The 23,365-nt window shown below is 44.6% G+C and overlaps 1 protein-coding gene and 1 long non-coding RNA gene across 3 annotated transcripts in view; one reads left to right on the top strand and one right to left on the bottom strand.

Moving 5' to 3' along the window:
- Nucleotides 1-585: 585 nt before the first annotated feature.
- Nucleotides 586-17,482, bottom strand: LOC148683820 (uncharacterized). The gene is made up of 2 exons (XR_015946518.1): nucleotides 17,346-17,482; nucleotides 586-1,492 (listed from the first exon to the last, which is right to left on the bottom strand). It is a non-coding gene; the product is annotated as an uncharacterized LOC148683820 (long non-coding RNA).
- EPOP (elongin BC and polycomb repressive complex 2 associated protein) overlaps nucleotides 12,175-23,365 on the top strand; it is a 27,488-nt gene continuing 16,297 nt past the window's right edge. The window contains exon 1 of one of the 2 annotated variants that reach the window (XR_015946517.1): nucleotides 12,175-19,421. Coding sequence is in view for 1 of the 2 variants with exons in the window: in XM_088654952.1 (XP_088511078.1) it covers nucleotides 17,335-19,242 (1,908 nt within the window). In the remaining variant the exon portion in view is untranslated. The remainder of the gene's footprint in view (nucleotides 19,422-23,365) is intronic. The other variant, XM_088654952.1, reaches the window with a different exon arrangement.

Here is a 23,365-nt window from a genome sequence, read left to right as displayed (position 1 = left end):
TACATGCAATATAACATTGTGCCACCAGATGGCGATGTGGAGTCCCATTTTTCTCTACCAGTTTTCCCTGTTTAAATGTACACTTTAAACTCAAATGCATCTTTGATGTGTCTAGATGCAGCCTAGCTCAGACCAGGGCTCCCCCCCCCCCCAAGCTCTACCTGGACATACATCTGCATCGCTCTCCACCCATCCTTTCTGAGATCCCTTAAAATGTTGGGAAACAACCGCCATGTTTCCTCTCCCCACCCTTCCTCTTTAATCTCTCTTTTTAATATCATCATTATCATCATCATCATCACCACATTTATATCCTGTATTTACTCTGTGGAGTTGAGAGTCATTTATATCTGGGTTCACAGTCCCCTTCCCATCCAGGTCCAAACCTGCTCATCTTCAGAGATGGACCACAATTCATGGTTTCAGGGCCAGACAAAGACATTTTGGCACCTGAGGTGAACCATAAAATAGCACCCGCCAGGGAAGAAGATCTATATCAGGAACAATCCAATCCAAGTAACTTTCTTGTACTAGCCATTGGCCATGAGAAATCTGAATCAAAAATAAATACAAGCAAAAGGGATGCCGTGCCACAAATACTAGTCTTTATTGAGACCTCTGCGTTTCCCTTAAAGTTCAGTGCTATATTGTCCAGGGTCTTCTTTCTGATCTTTTTGGCTGCCAAAGCAAAGAGCTGACTTTGTGAGTCACTGAAACGTTTACAGTACATTGCTAAGAAGCCATAGGGACCTTCTCTGCCAGGGAGAGACATCTTTCCTGTACGGATGGATGGTAGGGTGAGAAATTGCTTGGGTCCAATGTATAGCAGGCAATATAGTACCAGTGCAAGATGTCTTCCACCTGCGTTGCCCACATATACAGAATCTGTGTTTGTATGGTACCCTGTTGTATTGTCTGTCTAGGATGGCGAAGAGCATAGCTTGAAAACGCCGCTCAGCAAAAGGGAATCTTAGTGAGGCTGGCCGGAGATTTGGCGGGTAACTGGTTCTAAAATGGACCGTTTTTAGTAGAGGGAAAAGGGGAGAGCCTTTAGATTATTTGGTTGCTTTCAGATCACGTGGTGATTCCGTCCAAATTAATGATAATTTGTCTGTGTATATAATCTACTCTAGCTCGTGGAAATAATAAAAATGTTGGATGTTAGATTGACAGCATCGGTTATTCTCCAATTCTGCATAGCACCGGGCTGGCAAACAGGGCATGGAGGACAGCTTTTTCAGGAAATTAAATCAGCTGTACAGTCAGCTGTACCAGAGAGAATAAAGATCTACATTGAGAAGCCCGTCCTCTTCGCCGTTTTGACTTTTGGATCCTTGAGTCACCTAGTAAGCTCTCTGCTGAATCCTTCCCAGCTTGTCCCACAGTATACTTGAAACTGTACTGTGCAGCGTCGATCGCATAAATCCCAAGAGATGTCTCCTTCCCAAAGCCCAGCAGCTGATAACCGGGTACTGTGTTGTGCAGAGTTGATCTGAAACATTTCCAATGGGCACATCTATATACTGGTGAAAATATCGCCTCCTTATCCTGCCTTCCCCAAACCCCACCTCCTGCTCTGCGTAGTCTCTCCTCCCTCCCTTCACTTCGCCAAACTCCATAAAGTCTTCCATCAGCTAAGCTGGCCTGGAGTGCTCTAGGGGTCAAAGGGTCGCTGTGGAGGCAGTGGGGGTCAGTGTATAGCCATCCCCGGGTCAATAGGCAACAGATCACACTCCGATTCCAAATCGGGACTTAAAGAAGACAGAGAAATGGGGGGATCCATTCAGGCTAATAACAACCTTTGTCAATCAAAACAGGCATGAGAAATAACTGAGGAAAGAAAGAAAGAAAGAAAGAAAGAAAGAAAGAAAGAAAGAAAGAAAGAAAGAAAGAAAGAAAGAGGAAGCCATACTCTAAGCAGAGTGGGACAGGATGAAATTCTGCCCAGAAAATAAACACATTCTCTTCCCACCACCATTTCAAAACTTTAAAGAGAATTCTCAACAATATCTTTCAATATTCTCCCCCCGCCATTTTATTTTAAAAGGTACATTCAAAATGGGAAGGAGATGTAATGCTTAGAAACAATTAAATCTCTAAATCAAAGCTGGACTTATAATTCTTCTGCACAAATTTATTTCAGGGGCTGATTTAAAATATATCCGCCCTCAAAGAGATAAGGGAGCTGAAAACAAAGGCTTTGCATTTTACAACATTAGTCTTTAAAAATGTGTTGGCACTTTGAAGACACAGTTTCAATTCTGCAGATGCCAAGCAGTACACTTTCTTTTTGTTTCTGCTTTTTTAAAACAACAACAACAACCAACAACTATAAAATCAAAAGAAAGTAAACAAGGACGTACAGATCTGCCTTATATGGGAATGCCACATTATGATGCATAGGAAACAAGAATCACTTTCTCCCCACAAAATATTCTCCCTTTGGCTGACTTCTGTTAAAACATACAAAACTCAACAGTTCAACAATGATAGCAATGTCCTGAATTCAGGAAAACCAATTTACTAAATGTAGCACAATTTGTTTGCATTGTAAAATGCTTGGTGCATTTAGACCGCTATTCTCAGAGCACTTATTAAGAAAAGTCCTGTTAAATCCAGCGAAACTTAACTTCTATTAAGGCATGTTTACTTCTCCATTTAGAACATATTTTAATAAAACATTTGTTACCTTTTCAGATGCACAGAAGCACCTGAAAAGAAACCAAGGCACAAAACCTCAGTTGGCTGGAGGGGGCATAGCGACAGTCCCAATTTCTTATATTCTGAATATAGGATATTGGGAGTGGTGGGTGGGAGAGAATACGGTACGATGGAAGGAATATTCCCTTATGACAATTGAACATATTGTTTAGGAAATTTCTAAACTGTCTTTCCACCCAGCCAGATGCAGGCAGTCAAGAATCCTGGACTAAGATGGAAGGGCGTTTTCACAAGTGATGCAAACATCTGGGTCAGCAAGTTCCATTCGTTCATCAAATTAAGAAGCAAGGTCTGTGTGAAAGCACTTGCAGAGACACATCTGTGTAGGGATCTAAATTTTCAAGATGGAAATATTAAAAAGGCATCATCCATCTGGAAGTTCTCCTGCAAAAGCTGAACTGAAATGAATGGGAGTTGTGTGCAGGAGTGTGCCTGCTCAGGAGAACTCTCTAGCTGCAGACTGGGCCCAAGGTTCAATAAGAAAATTAACAGGGTGTGGGGAGGGGGGGGAGATACATTTTCATCAGGATTGTCTCAGTATACAAAGTTGAGGAACACTACCTCTGAAGTGAATGTATTTTCTAGTCCATATAAGTTTTTCATTTTACCTACAGACATGGGAAATATGAAAACAAAGGTGATCTAACGTGTCTCTTGTGAATGCAACCCAAGTAGCAGAAAGCGATCAGGACACTTTTAGGATTCTGTTGTAATTCAAGTTATGGAACAAAGATAACTTGTTAAAATCAAATTGATGACCTCAATGGAATAACATGCCTTAGACGTTTCACCCGAACCTTTGCATTCTCATCTGTCTGAGTTTATACACAGAAACCTCAAAATACAATTTTCACCTGAAAAAAGGAGTTGCAAAGAAAAAGGTCTGTTTTTATCATTCTTCATAATCTGCAAGCCTTCTCTTGCAAAAATAAATGTTTCTTTCTCTAAGAAGCTGAGGCAGAGCTTTTTTTTTTAAGCAGAGAAACAAATCACTGTGTAATATGGAAAATGTCAAAGGAAGGCAGAAAAATGGTACATTTTCCCCCCTGTCTTGAAGACTGATGCATGAATGTTTTTCCTTGGGAATGTACAAACTCATTCTTTTTAAAGGCGGGCTGCTATCATTTGGGGAGGGGAAGGCAGAATAAAGCTATTTCTGTTGGGAACTAGAGGAAAATACAGAAGTGAATGAAGATAAAAAAGAAAATCCTATTGGGGGAAACGGGGAGGGGGACCCCACAGAATTTAATGAACATGGCTGGATTTTATATATATGGTAGAAGTATTTTATGTTAGTTATGGAATTCGATTTGGTTATGGAAAGAAGCTGAGCTACATGGACACAATTAAGTCCCCCCCTTTTATTCCCTTCAGGGGATCTATACAGAAAATTTTATCGAGTATACAGCCAATAGTTGTTCACGCATATGCTATTTTGTCCCTACCATGTACACTGAGGTTTTGTATGGGGTAGCCATCTCCATGCATCACACAGTTGCTGCTGGAAGCATTTCCTCTTCCTGCCAAACGTTTTTGCACAACAAATCCAACAGATCCACCTTCTGGAATCCCTTTTCCAGGTGCAGACTGCATTTAGCAACATCTGGGCAAATAATGAAGCCATTCAACCTGATTTTATATATTTCAAGTTGATGTCAGCGTTCAACCCATTTTGGATAGACACCGCAAGACATCCATCCATTTAACCATTAAGGAGGGCTGAATGCTAATATTCACGTTTGAATACTGACTGAATTTTGTGATTGTGGATTTTGCAATGTAGCTTCCTCTCCCTGTGGGTGGGGACAGGGGACACCCGCAACACATTTAGGAGACTGTCCACGTCCACAGTTGTGTGTGAAACCTTTGGCTTCACCAGTTAATCGTCAACCTCACCTCAGAGGAAGCCTGAATATGTGTGAACTGCTACTCATCCCATAACTCCTGCCTCTCTCTTCCTCCCTTCCCCACTATCAAACTCCAGATTGTAACCTCCTTGGGGCAGGGCTCTCACCTAAATCTCCAGCTTTTCTGAGGGGTGGGGTGCTTTATGTTACTCTGCAAGGGGGCATGTAATTTAAATGGCTCTATATTAACAGCAATTCACCAGTCGCCGGTCGTCTCGAGTCTTTGGACAATTCCACCCATATTGTCTTGGCTTATTAATATCATTCAGACTCATTACATGTTTGGATACTCACTGTAGCAAACACATTACAATTCTAGTAATGAATTGTGTTGTGGGGTGCAACAGCCCAGAGAAGAGAGCTCTCATTTGGCTGAGCGAAGATAAAAATAAAAAGGTTTACAGAGCAACCTTACACACATATTCTCTGAGGAGCAAATCTCATTCACACACATGAAGCAATTATATCTGAAAATCTTGCTCCTATACTGTATTAAGCATTCAGAGAATAGAGTGCCAGAGTCTTGATTGCCAAGCTCGTCGTTGTTGTCGTTGCTGTTGTTGTTAAATATTTCTTGCCACCCTTCATAGGAGGATAGAAGGGCGTTTACAACATAAAAACACACATATGTAACATTGTAAAAAATGCAAAAATCTCAAGGCCGCAATCCTTTACTCACCTGGGAATGAATATCCTTGAACTCAATAGTACAGGATTGCATTGTGGATCCTAAAAAGGACTGCAATTCATTCTGAAACTGCCTGCAGAACTGAATTTGATACTAAAAACCCCTTATATGGGGATGTTGCATTCTGACACATAGGAAATGAGAACCCCGTTTTCAAAAGAAAAAGAAAAAGTTATTCCCTGTTAACGGAAAATCTGAGGGCTCCCCTTGGACAAAACAAGACTCCAGCCAAGAATATCAGAGCAAAACAGCAGCCAGTAGGCTTGGCCTTTATTAAAGAAAGTACTGTTGCGACAGGGCCCCACCTGCAACAAGGTGAAGCAAGATGGAGACCCCGAACAAAGGGGGTCTTCCCTTTTTATTAGCATCCCACCACCAATGTACACCCCTAAAGATACATCACTAATATGTCACTAATATGTCATTGATACATCACAGAAAGGAGGGGTTCAGAGGTAGAAATTTGAGTACCTGGCCAGCTGCTCCTGGCCTCTTGTCACCCCCTCCCTGTTACATTCCATGGGACAAAGAGAAGTTTCACAGTCATTATGAAGGTGATAGCTGTTCTTTGATTTGATCCTGAGTCAATCCAGTTTGAGAGGAAGATCCATTGTGTAGAAGATAGTCGGCTGTCTGGCACAGTTGGAGGTAGAAATTCCCTTGCCAGAGGAGGCTGCATATGTGTTGCGTTGGGTCAACCCTCCAAGATCCCCCCTTTGATAGTGAACCTATGTATTATAAGAAGAATGAACGGGGGGGGGGGTATTTTTCCTACAACATCCCCTTTTTGCCTGCCTTCTGTTTTAAACATACAAAACACAACAGGTTTCCAATGGAGGAAAGTGACCCTCGAGCTGAAAAAAATAAATACCACCCCCACCCTATTCTAAAAGCAGTGCTAACTAAGCAAGCGATTGTTTCCTGGCTTCCTTCTGATCTGAGGTTGTCAACCTGTGACTGAGCCAAAGCTCTTCAGACAACGATCATGTCATAGATAAGGCCAGGCATCCCCAAACTTTGGCCCTCCAAATGTTTTGGACTACAATTCCCATCACCCCTGACCACTGGTCCTGTTACCGGTAGCTAGGGATCATGGGAGTTGTAGGCCAAAACATCTGGAGGGCCGCAGTTTGGGGATGCCTGGATAAGGCTATACTGTATTTCCCCCTGATATGAGGTTTTCCATGGGAAAGGGGTTTCATTTGTTTTGGGGGAGGTTTGGTATGGAAGAGCATTTGAGTGTTATGAGCCACCCGGCCTCACCCTCTAAAAATAGTCCAGATACAGGTTTTTTCCAACTCCCTATGATTCCCATCATTATTAATTTTATTTCCAGAGTGCCTTTGCTTCCTGCAGAAACCAAGTCCAAGTCATTGGGAATTCCCAGAAAGGTTTGAAAATTTTACCTGGGTGTTTTTTTATGAACCTGGGGATGAGGGAGAACACTTTTCTACTTCTCTGGAAAGCATTGTCACTGCAAAGCACACTGGTATAACCTACCTGCTCTGGGCAAGTTCCAGACACGGAGCAGCTGTTCCTTTGGAATATCTCAGCAGAGAACAGTTTAGAAAAATGTCGTGCATTTGACCATTTTAATTAACAAAAGGGAATGTCTGAAGGGATGCAATTGGAGTGGTGGTGGTGGGGAGAGCATGGAGGATGCAATTTTATTTTTTTTAATGATACTGAAATTGACCACATGTGTACTTTGTGCAGAACTCTGAACTGGAGGGTATTAAAAATAGCAGTCGTCTTTGGCAAGATGCAGCTGCTTGCCTCAAGGTGAACTCTTTCAAAAAAAGGGAGATACATTTCACGCGCATCTGAAACTTCCCTCATGTCGAAACTTCCCAAATCCAGCCCCGACAGCATTTTGAGGCTGAGTCTGACATCCAGCCACATCATGATGGATAAAACTGTCCAACAACTTCTTCTTCTTCTTCTTTTTAGTTCAAAACTTCTGGGACTTTCTCTCTACCTCATCCCTTATCCCTTTGACAGGAGGCATGCTTTTATAATATCCTGCAACTGGGAATCGTTTATATAAAGACCATCGCCCCCACCACCCCAGTTCCAGGATATGAAACTTTTTGCATACCCATTCATGTGATGAAGAATGAGAAGGGAGATCCTGATCTATTGATAGATCTCTGGGAGATTCGAAGTACAGTAGATTGGAGATATTATTAATGGTTGGGTGGATGCCACAGCCATCCCACCTTTTTTCCCCGAAGGAGCTCAAGTTGGCATATGTACATGGTTCTCTCCCTTCTCATTTGATCCCCACAACAACCCTGCGAGGTAGGCTAGGCTGAGAGGCAGCGACAGGCTCAAGGTCACCCAGTGAGATATATAGCTGAGTGAAGTAGAAGCGGACACGGAGCAATGGATTCAAACTGCAAGAAAGAAGATTCCACCTAAACATTAGGAAGAACTTCCTGACAGTAAGAGCTGTTTGACAGTGGAATTTGCTGCCAAGACGTGTGGTAGAGTCTCCTTCTTTGGAGGTCTTTAAGCAGAGGCTTGACAGGCATATGTCAAGAATGCTTTGATGGTGTTTCCTGCTTGGCAGGGGGTTGGACTGGATGGCCCTTATGGTCTCTTCCAACTCTATGATTCTATGATTCTAACTTGAATAAGACATTGGGGTTGGGGTCAGGTAAGCGCTGTTTCACATAATCAGTCTGCTGGCAGAAAATCCAAGGAATGTGTTGCCCTCTTGTGCCGCCGTCACCGCATTCCCAAAGTAGTCAGTCACTCCCCCTTTGTTCCCGATGTAGATCTTCATCCCCTCCACCCCCCCCCCCGCCATTCTTGATGTAGGACTTCAGTCGCCCTTTCTTCCCTGGTGGGTGGGTGAGGCACTGTTTTGTGGTTCGCCTCAGGTGCCACAATGTCTTGAGCCAGCCCTGCCTATCTCAAATCAACTCCATATGTCAGGAACCCAGAAGCTCAGCGACAGAGGCAGGGATTTGGGGAGATGCGTGCAAATGGGAGCACAGTACCAATTGGCCTGGAAACTGGGGACAATCTGCTGTGGGTGGGTGGGGGGGGAGGCCGGGGAGTCAGCTGTTCTGTGCATATGCTTCAGTCCCACCATACAAGTTGCACCACGACCCTTTCACGCCCATCAATTAACTTGCAGAGCAGGAGTGTATTGATTGCCTCCCCTATCACAACAATCCTGTGAAGTTGGGCAGCTATTGTTCTTATTTTACAGATGGAGGCAATGAGGTTTACAATACTCGTCCCCGTCCCCCTGTCCCTGCTCCTGCAAAGGCAGAAATCTACTTGACGACCCAAGTCTTTACCACAAATCTTAAAATCCCACTGCTTTTCAACATGTAGCATTCTTCATGTTTGAGATTTTGTTCATCCTGACACAAACCCTGCAAAAAGAAGCACCTCTGTTACACCTATTCAACAGACCAGAAGACTGATACCAGGAGACACAAACACCATCATTTACTTATTTATTATTGTTCTGTTTATATACTGCTTTTAATACCAGCTTAGGCTTCTAAGCCGTTTACAAAGTATAAAAACCAGTCACACAGAAGTTAAAATATAATTCAAATCCACAGCTCAAGCAGTGTTTTAAACCACATTTCTCAAATCCAAAGTTATTGGAGCAGTCTATGTGAAAAGGTAGGTGCCTTAGCTGAGCACAAGAAAATCAGCTGGTGAGTCAGAAGTGGGGCACAATTGCTTTAAAAAGCTAAAATAATCTTGGGTTGCATAAAGCGAAGTGCAGTATCTAGATTACAAGAAATAATCTAGCTCCATTTTGTTCTGTGCTGGTCAGGCTGCCTCTGGAGTGCCGAGTCTAGATCTCAGTGGCACATTTTAAGAAGCATCACAGACAAATGAGAACACCCTCGGGTATTGAGGGTGGGTGGGGGCCTGGAAAACAAGTTTTCTGGGGCATGGTTGAAAGAGCTGGTAATGTTTAGCCCTGCGAAGAGAAAGCTAAAGGGAGACATGCTCATGGCCCTTCACACTATAGTGTTGCCACAGAGAAAGTAGAATAATAAAATCACAAGAGTTGGAAGGGACCCTGAGGATCGTCTAGTCCAGTGATTTTCAACCTGTCTCCTGTGGCACCCTGGGGTGCCTTGAATGATGGCCAGGGGTGCTGCAGGCAACACTGGCTTCTGTCCCTCTTTCCTTTCCTTTCCTCCCTGCTCTGATTCCCTCTAACATTTCTGCCTCCCAAAGGTTTGCACAGCTGTTTATTGCAGCAGCCCTGGCTACAAGCTCCCCAGGTGAATGGTGCCTTTGGGAGGCATCTCTCTTTGGGGTGAGGGCAGCTCAAAGACCAGGCCCGGCAGCGGCTGCCTGGAGGACTCCCAAGGAGAGGGGAGGAGGCTGAGGGAACCCTACACAGGGGAAGGTGTTCAAAAAAGGGTGAGAGGCTGCCAGCTCTGCAGGCAAGGGCTGACATAACTGGGCTCCTGAGCCCTGCCGGGGTGCCGCAGAAAGAATGTAGTTGGTTAAGGGAGCCGTGGACTCAAAAAAGTTGAAAACCTCTGATCTAGTCCGACCCCTTGTAATGCAGGAACATGCAGCTGTCCCTGATGGGGATCGAACCTGCGACCTTGGTGTTATCAGCACCATACTCTCACCAACTGAGCAGACTTGCTTTCTGCTGCTCCAGGGCGCAATGGGTAGAAATGACAGGGAAGGTTTAGACTAAGCATCAAGAGAAGTTTTCTAATGGCAAGAGATGTTCAACAGTGGAACTGCCTGCCTCAGGAGGTGGTTTTCATTCATTGGAAAGTGCAGGTCAGTTGGGCATCTGATAAGAGATTTGGTAGCTGCATCCTCCACTGGGCGAGGAGCAGGGGTGGGTCAGGAATGATTCTGTGGCTGCTCGCAGGAGTGTTTCCCCACTTTGATTCATGCACATATTTTGCTTTTCCTGTTTGATTTCCACCACTCCTTCAAGATCTAGTATAACTGGGAACTGAGAGACAGGGCCTATGAACTATGCTGCCCCTGGGTTCAAATCATACCTCTGCAAAGACACTACAGTAGATGTTTTGACAAGTCAGTGATTAACCTCAGCATGTTCCATCTGTAATAAGGGTATAATAACACTGACTTACGCTATGGGGTGTTCAGGATGATCAAGATAATGTTATAGTGAACACATAAAGCGCTATATAAATACTAAATACTACTGTGGTTGAAGAAGTGCCATTGGAATCAACAGAGTGAATAACCCTTCTAAACTTTGCAGGTTTCTCAGTTGTATAACTCATTCAAGTCACACCAAGGCCTGAAAACCACCACCATTCAGAATTTGGACTAATCTCTTGAGCTGCTGTGGTTAATGGACAATTTAAAGGGACACAGCACTTGTGCTGTTTTGGGTGGGATTCTTAATCCCAAATTCTACATGCAAATTTGCCCCCGCCCTTGCCCACCCACCAAGACTTTTGCAAGAAATGAGTGCATTTTAAAAGAACAAGTTGTCACTCTCCGTATATTTTTTGGAATGCACGAAGAACAGACACGACAGCGTAAGGAACTCTTTTTACATTGTTGCAAACATACGCGAGTCAGCCGTTTCCATACGAAACACAGCAAAACTGACATACAGGTGCATTGTTTGACTCTCTTTATTAAGGAACTTAATGAATCGCAATGAGTATGGCTTCATTTGCAGCTCCCATCCCAAAACCAGGGAGCAGCCACGCAATCCTATGTCCAGTCAAAATCGATGAGCCTCACTCCCATGCCAGCAGCTTTAGAACTGAAATGAATCAAGGTTTAAAGGACACTGTAAAAACCCACCTTCCAGGTGAGCTCTCTGTTGAGGTGAATGTGAGCCTCTGGCATAGATGCTTCGGCTGTTCCCCAAGTGAGCTTGCAGGAGGAGGGGGCTAAAATTTGACCGCAAGGTCGACTGCAGAAAATTTTGACGGCCGGCAAAGAATCCTGTGGAATCCTCCGTTAACAGCCTTGGGAATGGTTTTCTTAAAAATTGGTTTCCTTTAGCAACGGCCAAACGTGACAGGTCTATAAGGAAATGACACTCTCCTGGGGTAGATCTGGATTAGCACTGGAGAGTATGACAGCGAAGTAATAAACTCACACAAAACATCTCCTGTGGCACCCGAGGGCCATTTCATAAACACTGCACAGGGGGCAAAGACAGGCTTCACACAAGGGGACTGCGCTCAGATGCAGACAATCACAGCTCCCTGCAGAGGAGACCTGTATTACGCAGCCTTCGCCGTCTTCTCACACTTACATGCTTTTAAGTACACACTTGAAGCATACTTACAGGGAATCCGTCAACGCCCACCAAACAAAAGCAACAGCAGCAGCAGCAATTCTTGGATCCCAAATTGGTCCCAACTGGATTATTGCTATGGCTAAACTGGATGTGACAGATCTGTGCATTGCAGCCCAGATCTGTTCCGAACACAAAGAACGGGGTGACGGTCCAGTTTTAGGAGTAAATGTCTGCCCAGAGGTGAGGAGCTGAACGTTACCTTCTTGTGTGCATTGCTCCAAGCTGCTTCCCCCCCCCCCCCCGCCAGCCAGGATCACCTCTTTTATTGGAGCCCAGCTGCATGCAGAAAAGGGGAATCTGAGCATCGGGCCCCCCTGCCTGTGCATCCCCTGCTGTTTCATTCTGTTTAATATCCACCTGCTTTCTCTGTGCATGGGGCACAGTTGGGTTTTGACACACAGACCTACTCCCATCATGTCCAGTTTGATCCCTTCATAGGTAGCAGTCATTGCTCTCCGTGCGCAGAAAAGTAGGCTGTCCTGAATTGTGCGTTGGCAGAAGCTCCCCAGGGCGAGAGTGGCTCTATTAAACACGTACCAAGCATGCAGGTTGAAATCAAGGACGGCTACAAGTGCTTCAGTTGTTGTGGGGCGAAACCTTGTGCTCAGGTGTGCATTTGAAAGTGTGAACAATTAAGAAAGCCGGGGGAAGGGGGCATTTCTCTACCTGCCCGTCTCCAAAAGTACAAATTACAAGCGTTCTCTCTCTCTCTCTCTCTCTCTCTCTCTCTCTCTCTCTCTCTCTCTCTCTTTTAAAGGAAAACAATCCCTTGCGTGTGTTAGGCAGCCCAGTGTACGGCACAGCCGCAGTTGAAGCTCTCCTGCACAAAATGCGCTGAAGTAAGATGGCACTGCAAAAGCATGCACATTTCAGTAAGGCTTGTGCAGGAGACCTTCCCAGAGGATTCTGCCCACAGCGAGCAAACCAGCTTCCCTCCACCCTTGTTTTACTTTACTGCCGATTAGGCTGCCTGCAATTTGAGCATTCAGTGGGAATAAACAAACAAACAAAAACCCGACCAGGGACCCTCCTTTTCACATCTGCAAAAAAGGAGTGGGGAGTCTTATTTTAAGATGCCCATCCAAACCTCTCAGTCCTGCAACAAGTAGAACCCAAATGGATGAAACAGTCAAACATGAACACATACACACAGAGAATTTTCTCTTCTGGGAGAATTAGAGGTGGCTTTTTATTTCGGGGAACATGGTCATTTTCTTAACCAATTAAAGATTTCTGAAATCTTCATCTTTGTTAATGGCATAAAGGCATCTCCCATTTATTTCCGTTGGGTTTTTTTTTTTTTAAAGCAATAGAAACAACAGTCGGAGGTTTTGGGTCATTGACATAATTGATGAGAAATGCATGCAAATAAGGTCACGTGCCCCTTACTTCAAATCTCTCCCTTCTTCTTTTGCACAACTCATAAAGTTGTCAGCTATCAGGGACTCCTCCAATGGTTTGGTATAATCCTAATCCAGTGTTTTTAAATTTTAAAGATTGTGTTCCTAGCCACTGCCACCCCTGCCCTATTGGAAGCTAATAGTGCAAACCAATAAATATCTACTCAGAAGCAAATCTCATTGACTCCTGTGAGCCCCACTCACAGGTAAGTGGGGATAGCCCAGGCCTTGTTGACCGAAATGAAATTCCTGCAAGTAAACATACATAGTACATATTGTATCCTTAAGCAGAAAATATTTCCAAGGGAAGGTCAAGCTACAGGATGACAAATTTTAATAAGTTTCAGTTTGTGGCGATTGGAACTGCTGCGTTTTTCGGTTTGTGAATTCTTGAGAGAGAAAGAGAGATTCAGATTTTTATTTTTGCAAAACACGTAGCAACGACAACATTGATAGCCAAATTCAAAATAGCAACATGCTTTTTTTATCACATAGCTCGCTTTATCCTGAATGTTGGTGAGTTCCGTTTGGTTTATTGTTGTTGTTTTTGTGTGTGTTTTTTACAACAACAAAGCACTGAATTCAGATACAATCTGGGGATGTTAAGTCCCCATATCAAATCTGCATTGCTGGGCTGGGCGGGTGGGGGGCAGATCCCATTACAAAGGGAAGCAACATCATGGGAAACAATAGCAGAGAAAAAGGGTCAGATACTGAAGTGAATAAAAGATATGGAGAAAGGAGTGGTTGGATAATCATGATGTACAGAGATAGGCAGCCTGGAATAGATATGAGAGACAAGGAGAGACAGCAAAGAAAAAACCGATGAGGTATGGTGAAGGGACAAAATCTGGAGATTTCTGCACCTAAAGGCAATTTTACAAACAGAAACCACCAGCCCCCCCCCCAAAGGTGACACTTTCCCACTGAGTCCGTTTTACCAAGTCAGGAGTAAAAAAAAGGGAAGGGCACAGTCCAGGAGAAGTTCTCCTGTGAAACCCCACCCACCCCCCAATTTAAATAAATGGAGCTTGTGCAGGAGAACTTCCCATTGGATTGTGCCTTCAACAGGGGTAGAAATCAAAGACTTAAGATCAACTTCTGAAACAAAAACTTGTGTTTTTTCGCAATACACGCAAAGAAATCATTTCCCTCAGAGGATGTTTTAAAGAAAAGTGGAATTAAATGAAAGGACGTAGATTAGTGGAAAGGGGAAGCATGCATATAAATTTGGCAGCAGCAGCAGCAACAACAAAAGGATGCTCCCTTCCCACCCGAAATGGTCAGGCTAACTTGAAGAGAAATGGTGCAGGTAAACAATGGGCTGAAAGGTGTTTAGCTGTGTGCTGGATTGTGGCCTCTGGCTCCTTTCCAGAGAAGTCAAGGAGAAGCAGAGGGTCACATCATGCCCACCGCAGGATACAAGAGCAGCTGCAACACCCATTTCCTCATAGAGGCAAGCAGGGAGTTGCCCACATGCTACAAAAGGGTTGGGGTGCAGCTCCCTGTTCATTGCACAACAGCCTTCTTCACACTTGGTACGGAAAATACACACTTGGAAACCTATTCTGGCACACCAATTACTTTGGCTGCCCCAAGATCTATGGGTGAAGAGCGGCATACAAATTTAATAAAATAAATGAATTAACGGTACCTATACATCTACGCATCCCACCCTGCATAGGACAAAACTATGATGCTTAAGCATCCTGACAATTATGACACCCTGAGCATGATATATATATTTACTTGAAAGCCAATTCCGTGGAAATCAATAAAAGTCCACCTCCAAGAATGGACAAAGGAAGAGAATGAACTTCAAAAGACCAGATGGGCGGACTGCAAACTATGTAGCTTTCTTTAGGCACCGTTTTATACAGAAGCAAATATAGCTGGTTACTTTATATAAAAACAGGATCGACAATCATTTCTGACCCCACAGAATGGAAGGAACGGCGATTCTTTGATCTCGGGTTAATTCCGACAACCTGTAGGCTTAACAGAGGCAAATGCGAATCATATGCAAAAACTGTATATCAATGGCACTTGACACCTTACAGACTGAACAGGATTTATAAGACATATACACATCAAAGTGGAGAGCGTTCATAGACAATGCTGAACTTTTTACATGTCTGGTGGGAAACTCCCTATGTTTTTTTTCCTTTTTCTTTTTTAATGGGCCGGAAAGAGATTTTATAGAATATTTAGAAGAGAAATACAATAAAACATTCTCTTTCAATTCCAGCGTAATTGTGGCTTGGATATTTTAATAGTTAAGACCAAGGCTTTGTTTGTGAATCCTTTTTACAGCAACTTGTTTACTGGCAAAATACAGGAAATCACCCAAGATGCTTAATCCAGCTGAATGGTTGCAAATGCAATGGGCCATTGAATCAATTGAGAAGTCTAGAACATACCACAGAGAGCTGAATTTGAAAACATTTAGTCAGTCTTTATGTAGCAGTGTAGGAATGAAAAGTGTGGAGGTATCTTTTGTACCTCACCACCAATTTTAATTTTTTTTGGGGGGGGGAGGGAATGGCAGTTGTGAAAAGAAAATATACAATTCCATGTAAGAACAGAAACCTTTCTTACTCACAATAAAATAAGCTGGTTTTTCACTTTATTTGTTACATACTGTTTCATGCTAGAAAATGCAACCCACAGATTTTTACATAAAACCCACAGAATCAGCGCCCTTAGTTCTTGCGCAGCTCCCATTCATTCAAATGGCATTGGAACTGGACAACTGCCTGCTGTATTGCGACACATATACTGTTATAAGTAAGTAACAAAACGGTTGCCTCCGCAATACTCTCCTCTTTTTTTTTTTTAAAAAAAGGTGAGGACTCAAGAAAGCTAATTAAAAAACACAATTCCTTCAAAAGGTTGGCGAAAGGAAGAAAACCTATCTGGGAAAGGTACAAAGAGACAAAAGATTCATGGGGGAAAACAGTAATAAAAGATGCTTAAATAATAATAATTATGTTATATAGGGTGTAATTATTGCAGAGCAAAAAAAATTGATCTGGTTTTTAAAAGAGCAAGCCATTCTTGTGAGAACTGATGGGTGCCTGTCATTCTTAAGCTTAGGGGGGGGGATAAAATAAAGGCTACCACCCTCTCCCCACTCCAAAAAGCATTCCCAAAGACAGAAAGCTATCAAAAAAATTATATTTGCCTTCCAATAAAGCAGCTTTTTTTTAAAAAAATGCCTGTGACAATATATAATCCTAGCTAGAGATCTGGTAAGTGGGGGAGGGGGGCCTTCAAATGTATTACAGTTGGCAAGTATTAAAACATTAAAAACGTTCGATGGAAATATCTAATACTGCAGATTTGATATTTTTTTAAATGTAAAAGCAGTACTTTAAAAAGATTGCAGAGATTGTGTAGAGAGCAACGGCAGGGAAATGGCTGTATGTATGTAGCCCACATACGTACGCACGTACATAAAAATCTTTTCACAACCTCCTCCTCTCGCTGTTCAATTCACATGTATATGCGAAGCTCCTCTTACTTCTTTGGACAGTGTCAGATCGACTCTTAAATGAAAGGGTTTTTTTATATGAGGGTTTTACGTGGGGGTGGGGTGGGGGTTCGATGTTGGGGGTTTTATGACATCACCAGGTTAAAGTACCCAATCAGCTCGCGCTCTGGAGAAAATTATTTCGTGGGGTGTTTCCTATAATATACTGTACTTTCAAGTCTGTCTTGAAGAAAGAAGCCAAAGGGGGGTGGGGGAAAGGTGGACATGACAAGGATTTTGGTGTGCAACCTGGGTGCTTTTAAAAACCTCTTTTACTGGGTATTTTTTTTTAATGTGTGCGCTACTGTCTCTCTTTTTCTTCGGCTGTGGACTTCGTTGGTTTTAAAGATCTATCTGCAAATTCAAAGGAGAGCTTTTTCGAAAAAAGAGGCACGCTGAGAGGGGGGAGATTCCTTGTTTCTTCCCTCCCTCCCCTCCCCGCCAAACACCCCCCCCCGTGTGTACCTTTCCCCGGACTAAGATAGGAAAGGTACCAAGAGGAGGAGGAGGAGAGAAATGACCATTGCAAGACCACAGTCTTCTCCTTTGCAACCCTCTCTGGAATTCTAGAGTGGAGCAAGAAATAAAGGCAGAGAAAAGGCGGCTCTGGAGCCTCAAGGGATGCCTTCGAAAGGGAAATTCATCACTCAACGGCGGCGGGTTGATTTTGGGGGGTAGGAGGGAGCATGAGGAGGGGTTGGGAGAGGAACCCCTCTTTCTAGCTCCCCCCCGCTGGTGGCTGCGAAGGCCCCCCTTTTTTACGAATAAGCAGATAAACAAACATGTTCCTGACCTGCGGGATGGCTCCTGCCGCCGCCACCGTGGATTACAATGGAGATTTCCAAGCTGGCTACCAGGAAATCGACGGCATCACTTTGGGCTACTTGCAGATCAACGGCACGCGGATGTTCGCCCTGACGCAGGTCTTCAGCGACCTGTTTAAGGACATCCCGAGGGCCACCGTGAGCAAAAAGATGGAAAGCCTCAAGATCCAGAGCCGCCGCTGCGACCTGAAGGAGCTGCGCACCCTCAAAGCCATCCAGTCCGTGCCAACGCGCGCCGTCAAGTGTTCGCTCATCTCCAAGGCGGACCTGGAGGCCCTCTGCACCTCTTGCAAGGCCCTGGCCCCCAGGAAGAGGAAGAGGAAGAGGAAAAGCAAGAGGAGGGAAGCCGGGGACCTGTTCAATCGGCCCCGGTTACTTCCCGCGTACAGCGCAGCCGACGGCGCCTTTCGCGCCAACGTGGGTGCCGGCTGTGCCAAACGGGACGCGCTCTTAGGGGCCCCGTTTGCCAGAGGTTACGAGAAAGCCGCGCCGCTGCCGAAGAGCTACAGCCGCAGCGGCCGAGAGCAACTCCTGGCCGGCGTGCTGAGCGCTTACCCCGGCGACTTGCAGCTCCTCCACTCGGCCGTCAGGGCGCACGGCACCAGCCAAGCGCCCAGCGAGGCGGATGCCGGGCGCACCAAGCGCTCGGCTTGCGGGTGCCTCGGCAAGGAGAAGGGTCGCTCGGCATCCTTCGCGGGCCCCAAGAGGCAAGGCACGTCGGCCGGCTACTCCAGCGACTCTGATTCCAGCGGCGCGTCCAGCCCGGCAAGCTCCAGCGACTCCTCAGAAGAGGACGATGACGACGACGACGACGACGAAGAGTCATCTTGCAGTAGCGAAGAAGGCAGCTCCTCCGGGTCGGAAAGCAGCTCCCTGTGTAGCGGGGACTCGGTGCAGAGTACCCGTTTCAGGCAGGCGGCCCTTCCTCGTATCCCACCCCAAGCTGCCTCTCCTCAAACCCTCTCTGGCGTAGCCAAAGCCTTGCGCCCTGACCCGAACTTGCTGTTCTGGGCCAGGACGCTGCGCGCGTCCACTTTGGAAAGTTTCAAGCCGGCTCCTACCACCGCGCCAAAGGTGCCCCCGCGTGAGGACCCGGAGCCCCGAGTAAAGCAGGAGGCGCGGAGCTCTCCCGTCTTTCCTGCCCGTCCCAGCAGCCCCAGCGAGGGCCCGCAGCCAAAGAAGGGAGGCTTTAGGGAAACTTCGGAGTTGTGCGCCCAGGAGCGCGAAGACTTCTCCAAGGACGCCGACTTCCTTTGCTCCAGGGAGGACCTCCACGTTGGCGAGCCGGACAAGGCTGAGGAATCAGCTCTGCACCAGGACTCCAAGGAAGGGTCGGGGAGGGAGGCTCAATTCGACAGGCTTATCAGGCAGTCCAAGCTGTGGTGCTACGCCAAAGGCTTCAATGTGGACGGGAAAGGTTTGCGCAGGGCCGAGCAGGCCAAAGGGAGTTCCTCCGCCTCCAGAGCCGGCCTCCTCAGCCTGGCCAACAAACCTTTGAAAGGCGGCAGCGACTTAGAAAGGAACGCTAAACGCAGGCGTGCGGAGCAGGAAAGGCAGGCCAAAGGGAGGCCCCCAAAGATTTCGAGGAAGACGACCAAAAAGGGTGCCGCGCCGCCTTGCAAACGCTTGCTCCACACCAGCCCGGCTCCTGCCAGGAATCCGTTTTCTTTGATGGGTACTTTTCCCTGTACGCCCGCTTTGGTCGTCGGCTCTGATGGGGATCTGTGTCCTGCGTCCTCTCTGTGCGTAAAAGACTCGTGCGCCCTCTCCAAAACGCACCCGCTTTGGACCTGGCAGCTGGGGGGCAATGCCATCCCCGTGCCCCCCAGCCTGAAATTTCGGGGATACCGTTTAGAGGACTTCTAGATGGAGGATATAAGCTGGTTTACGTGCAACAGGTTGACTTTTTTTTTTTTTGGATGGGGGACGAAGCGAATTGAATATGTAGCCAAAAAAAGAGAGAGATGGAGAATCTGATGTTGCAATCTGAAAAAACAATTTTACTCGGCTGTAATATTTTTGGTTTCAGTGGCCTTTAATTCCAAGTAAGTGTGTTAGTGGCAGCAGCTTGTGATCTTAAAACACAGTTGCTTAGAACTAGGTTCCACTGAAACTTATTTTCAAGTAAATGTGTTAAATAGGGTAGGAAGAGACCGGACTTTCCAATCATGATTACAAATAGAATTTCCGGCATTCCTTTACTTTAAAAAGAACAAAAGCTTTGTTTTAAAGAGCTTTCTCATTCCTCACTTTCTTCAAAAGATCCCACAACTTCTGAAATGTTGAAATTTGAACCTTGGTTGGAAGTAGGCCTCAAGTGTGGAGGAAGGCAAAGCAACTGATGATTAAAAAAGGGGACAAAACACCCACAAAAAACCCCCACAGTGGTACTGAAAGAGTGTAAAAGAGGTTGGGGAACAAAATTTGGTGTTGTGTAATTTAAAAAAAAGATATTTATGGTAGCAATACTTTTACTTAATATGCACAACATTTTAATATAGGGAGGGCAGGAAAGGTCTGTTAGGAAAAAAAGACACAAAGGAAGTTTGGGGCATAGCTGACCTCCCCCTTCCTTTTAATGTGGAGTGGTTTGTTCCATGCAGAGAAATTTAAGAGAGTTGTGGGTGTGTTGTGAGGAATGAGAAAGTTTCAAGGCAGCCTCCCCTCCCCCTCCCCAGTGAAAGACCCTTCTCTTCTCCCCCTCCCTCATTTGCCAAGTTAAAAGTATACTCCCCTCCCCTCCCCCACATTTCTTCCTTAATTTGGAAGAGAAATGGCATGGCCTTTCAACCACCGCACATTAAACTCATCAAAGCATCACTCCTCCCCCCCCCAAGCCTCCATCCGTTTCCTGATTAAAACCTAAAGCAAGACAAAAGTGACTGTTTTATGCCCAACAGCAGAATTTTGCAAGGGGATTTTTTATATATATATATAAAGTAGAATGGAATTTCTTTTTGCCTGAATTTGGGATTTTGTGTGTGTGTGTGTGTGTGTGTGTGTGTGTGTGTGTGTGTGTGTAATGGTGCAAAAAGTGATTTTAAGCAAAATTAAGTATATTCTACTGTCTACTGAAAAGGTGCAGAAGTGGGTGACGCAACTTCATTTGGGAAAAAGGGAAAAAAAGAAATCCCTGGTCTTGCTTGAACCAAAGAAAGAAAGAAAGAAAGAAAGAGAAAGAGAGGGAGAGGAAAGGGTTACTTGAAACAGTTGTGTTTTCTAAAAAGGAGGTTGTTGTTTGTTGCCTAATAGAACACTGACTTTTAAGTAGCCTTCGGTAAAATTCTGTTTATTTAACAATTTACTGGAAAAAGAAATTGGATCCAGGGGCAAATTTGCAATGAAATGCAGATGGACAATTTGATCTCCAAAGTGGAATGCAGAAAAAAGAGATTCTCCCCACCACCACCACACTGTCAAGAGGAAACTACACCCCCTCCCTCCCTGATACAAACAATTGTTCTTTCCTTTTTATTATTCCTCTTTGTCTTCAGAGGTTTCCCTGCCTGCCTGAAATCAAAACCAAACCAAACCTCAACCTACCGTATATATTTCCCTGTTTCAAAATTGGATCTCAGGGCACAAGCCAGAACTGTTACTCTGGAGTTGTTGTACAATCAGTGGAGGTCACAGAACAGTTTTTTAATCTGTGCAAAGAAAAGGTCGTTCTCTATAAGGTGAATATTTCTGGAATTATTGGGACTTAAACCCAAAGGTCTAAACATGTTTATCTGGAAGTAAGCCCCCGTTATAGGCTTGATTTTACTGCCTAGTGACTGTGCTCCAGTTAATTGTCATATTTTGGACAGTCTTTGTTCCCACCTTCCTTCTATTAAAATAACATTTTCTCCTCCCCACCACCCCAAGAATGTTACCTGGGGAAAATAAAACAAAATAAATAATGGATTAAAATTGCAAATTTCAACTAAGGGGAATTTCTGGCTTCTTGAGTTTCACAGATTTTTGGAAGTGGCAGTGAATCAAAGTGAACTTGGAATAGAGAAAATAAGATGCTTTTAAAAGGTTGAAATCCTGGACACAGTTACAAGGGAATACCCCCATGTTGCAATTTCTGATACTCACTTCTGATTAAACATGTTTAAAATAGCGAAACCTTCCCCCCCCCTGGCAAAAATATTTTGCCTTCTATAGGCAGCAATCTTGACACTCTTTTTGAGAGGAATAAAGGTGGAATTCCAGTGGAACTCAGTAAATATGCTTCGTGTAGTTCTGTTGCCCCCCCCCCCTGCCAACCTGCATTTTTGTTAGGGAGAAAGGGGACTTTGTATTGTTCAAATCAATTTTGAAAGGAAATGAGGAGTAGCTTTCCCATGCCCCTAAGGGGGGAGGAAATGGGTTTAAATTAGTTTGTATAAATTCTCTTGGGTAGAATACATTCATTTGGGCTACCTTGATAAAGGAGGATTTCCACCTTAATTGTCCCCAGTCCCCCCCCCCCCCCACAACAAAAAGAATGAAACCAGATTATTCCTGGGAACACAGCATAACTTGGGTGCTTTGTATGTGGAAGACTAAATTAACATTGTTCTGACTGATAACTCCCTTTTCTGTAACCAGCCTTGAATATTTGTTGCCTAGATCATAAGTTGTTTTTGCTAATATCAGAAGGAAGAAAAGAGGGTTGTGGGCTTTTAATTTTTTTCCCCTTTTGCTGTCAAAATTGTATAGACTGGTCTTTTTAGCTGTTCTGGTGACTTGGGAAAACTGGAGGAATATGATGGAGGGGAGGGGAGATTTTTCTTCTTGCTGCTGTCTTAATTTTCTTCAAAAACCGCCTCACAACCCTTCTCAGCCCTGCCTTATTGTGTTCAAAATTTGAGCATAAAAGATGGGAGGGGTCCTGGTGTTTGCGCACCTTATTTTTGAAGGAATGTGGAATTCAGTGGAGGCCAAATATTGACATGTCCTCTCCCTGCTCCCCCTCCCTTTCAATTTCTACCTTTAACTTCATTGGGAGTTTTGTAATACTGTAGTGAGCCAGACAAGAGAGAAACAGAAAGAAAGATTGATAGGAAAGAAAGAAGGAAAGAAATTCAGTATGAAGCATGACTTAAGAAGGGATTTGTTAAAATGGGGTGGGGGGGAGAGCAGCTTCGAAAGACACAACAATCGTGAAAGCAGTTTGTGGAATGAGGTTTCCAGATCGTATTGACCAGTATGCAGAAGCCTGCTGAATTTGGGGGGTGTTACCTTCAGAGGGAAAACTGCATGTCTTACACCACAGGAGATCCCTATGCACACACACATAAATTGTGTGATTTATCTGCAGGCACTACATGCATACACAGCCTTCTCCTCAGGATCAGGGCATAAACGCAATGCTCCCCTCTCCCTTTCCTTTATATAAATATAAGAAATACTCTTAACTGTTAACAAACACGAGAAAGCAGTAAATAGAAGATTGCTTTCTCTCTTTTTGGCCTTGCACAAACAGGAGATTGCAGTTAGCAGGGACATTCTACGTATCTCCTTATATAAGGAAAGAATAACCTCTTCTCTGGTTCATCTGCCCCCCCCCTTGCTACACACGAATCACAGGCACCATCCACCAGGAGCTCCTCTTTCACAAGCCCCTTTGGAATGAATGGGAGGTGGGTGAGAGCCCATCTTGCGTGTCACCCATTCATCTCTAGAGGGATCACGCAGGAGGCAGATTGTGCCCCATCTCATTTCTGTGTTTATGTGTGGGTATAATTTGCATATAATTTCAGTTTCATTGTTCTTTAAAATGTACATGCAGCTATGCATAGATACGCGTTCCTTTTTCAAGGCTTGGTGTGGTGGTATTCAACTCACCAGCCCCACCTCTTTTTTTTACATGTTGGAAAGAGCACATACTCATCACATGAATGCCTGTGTTGTCAGCTTGGTGCATACAAAACACATGTGGTTTATGTATGTGTATGCTAACGTACAGGAAGAAATTACGAGTACACGGTGTGTGTGTATATACCTATCCTGAATTATA

This window comes from Zootoca vivipara, chromosome 12 (genome assembly GCF_965207765.1).
Source record: "Zootoca vivipara chromosome 12, rZooViv2.hap1.1, whole genome shotgun sequence".
Lineage (NCBI taxonomy): Eukaryota > Metazoa > Chordata > Lepidosauria > Squamata > Lacertidae > Zootoca > Zootoca vivipara.
Note: the sequence above shows the minus strand (reverse complement) of the source record. Positions and strands in the feature narration are given on the sequence as shown.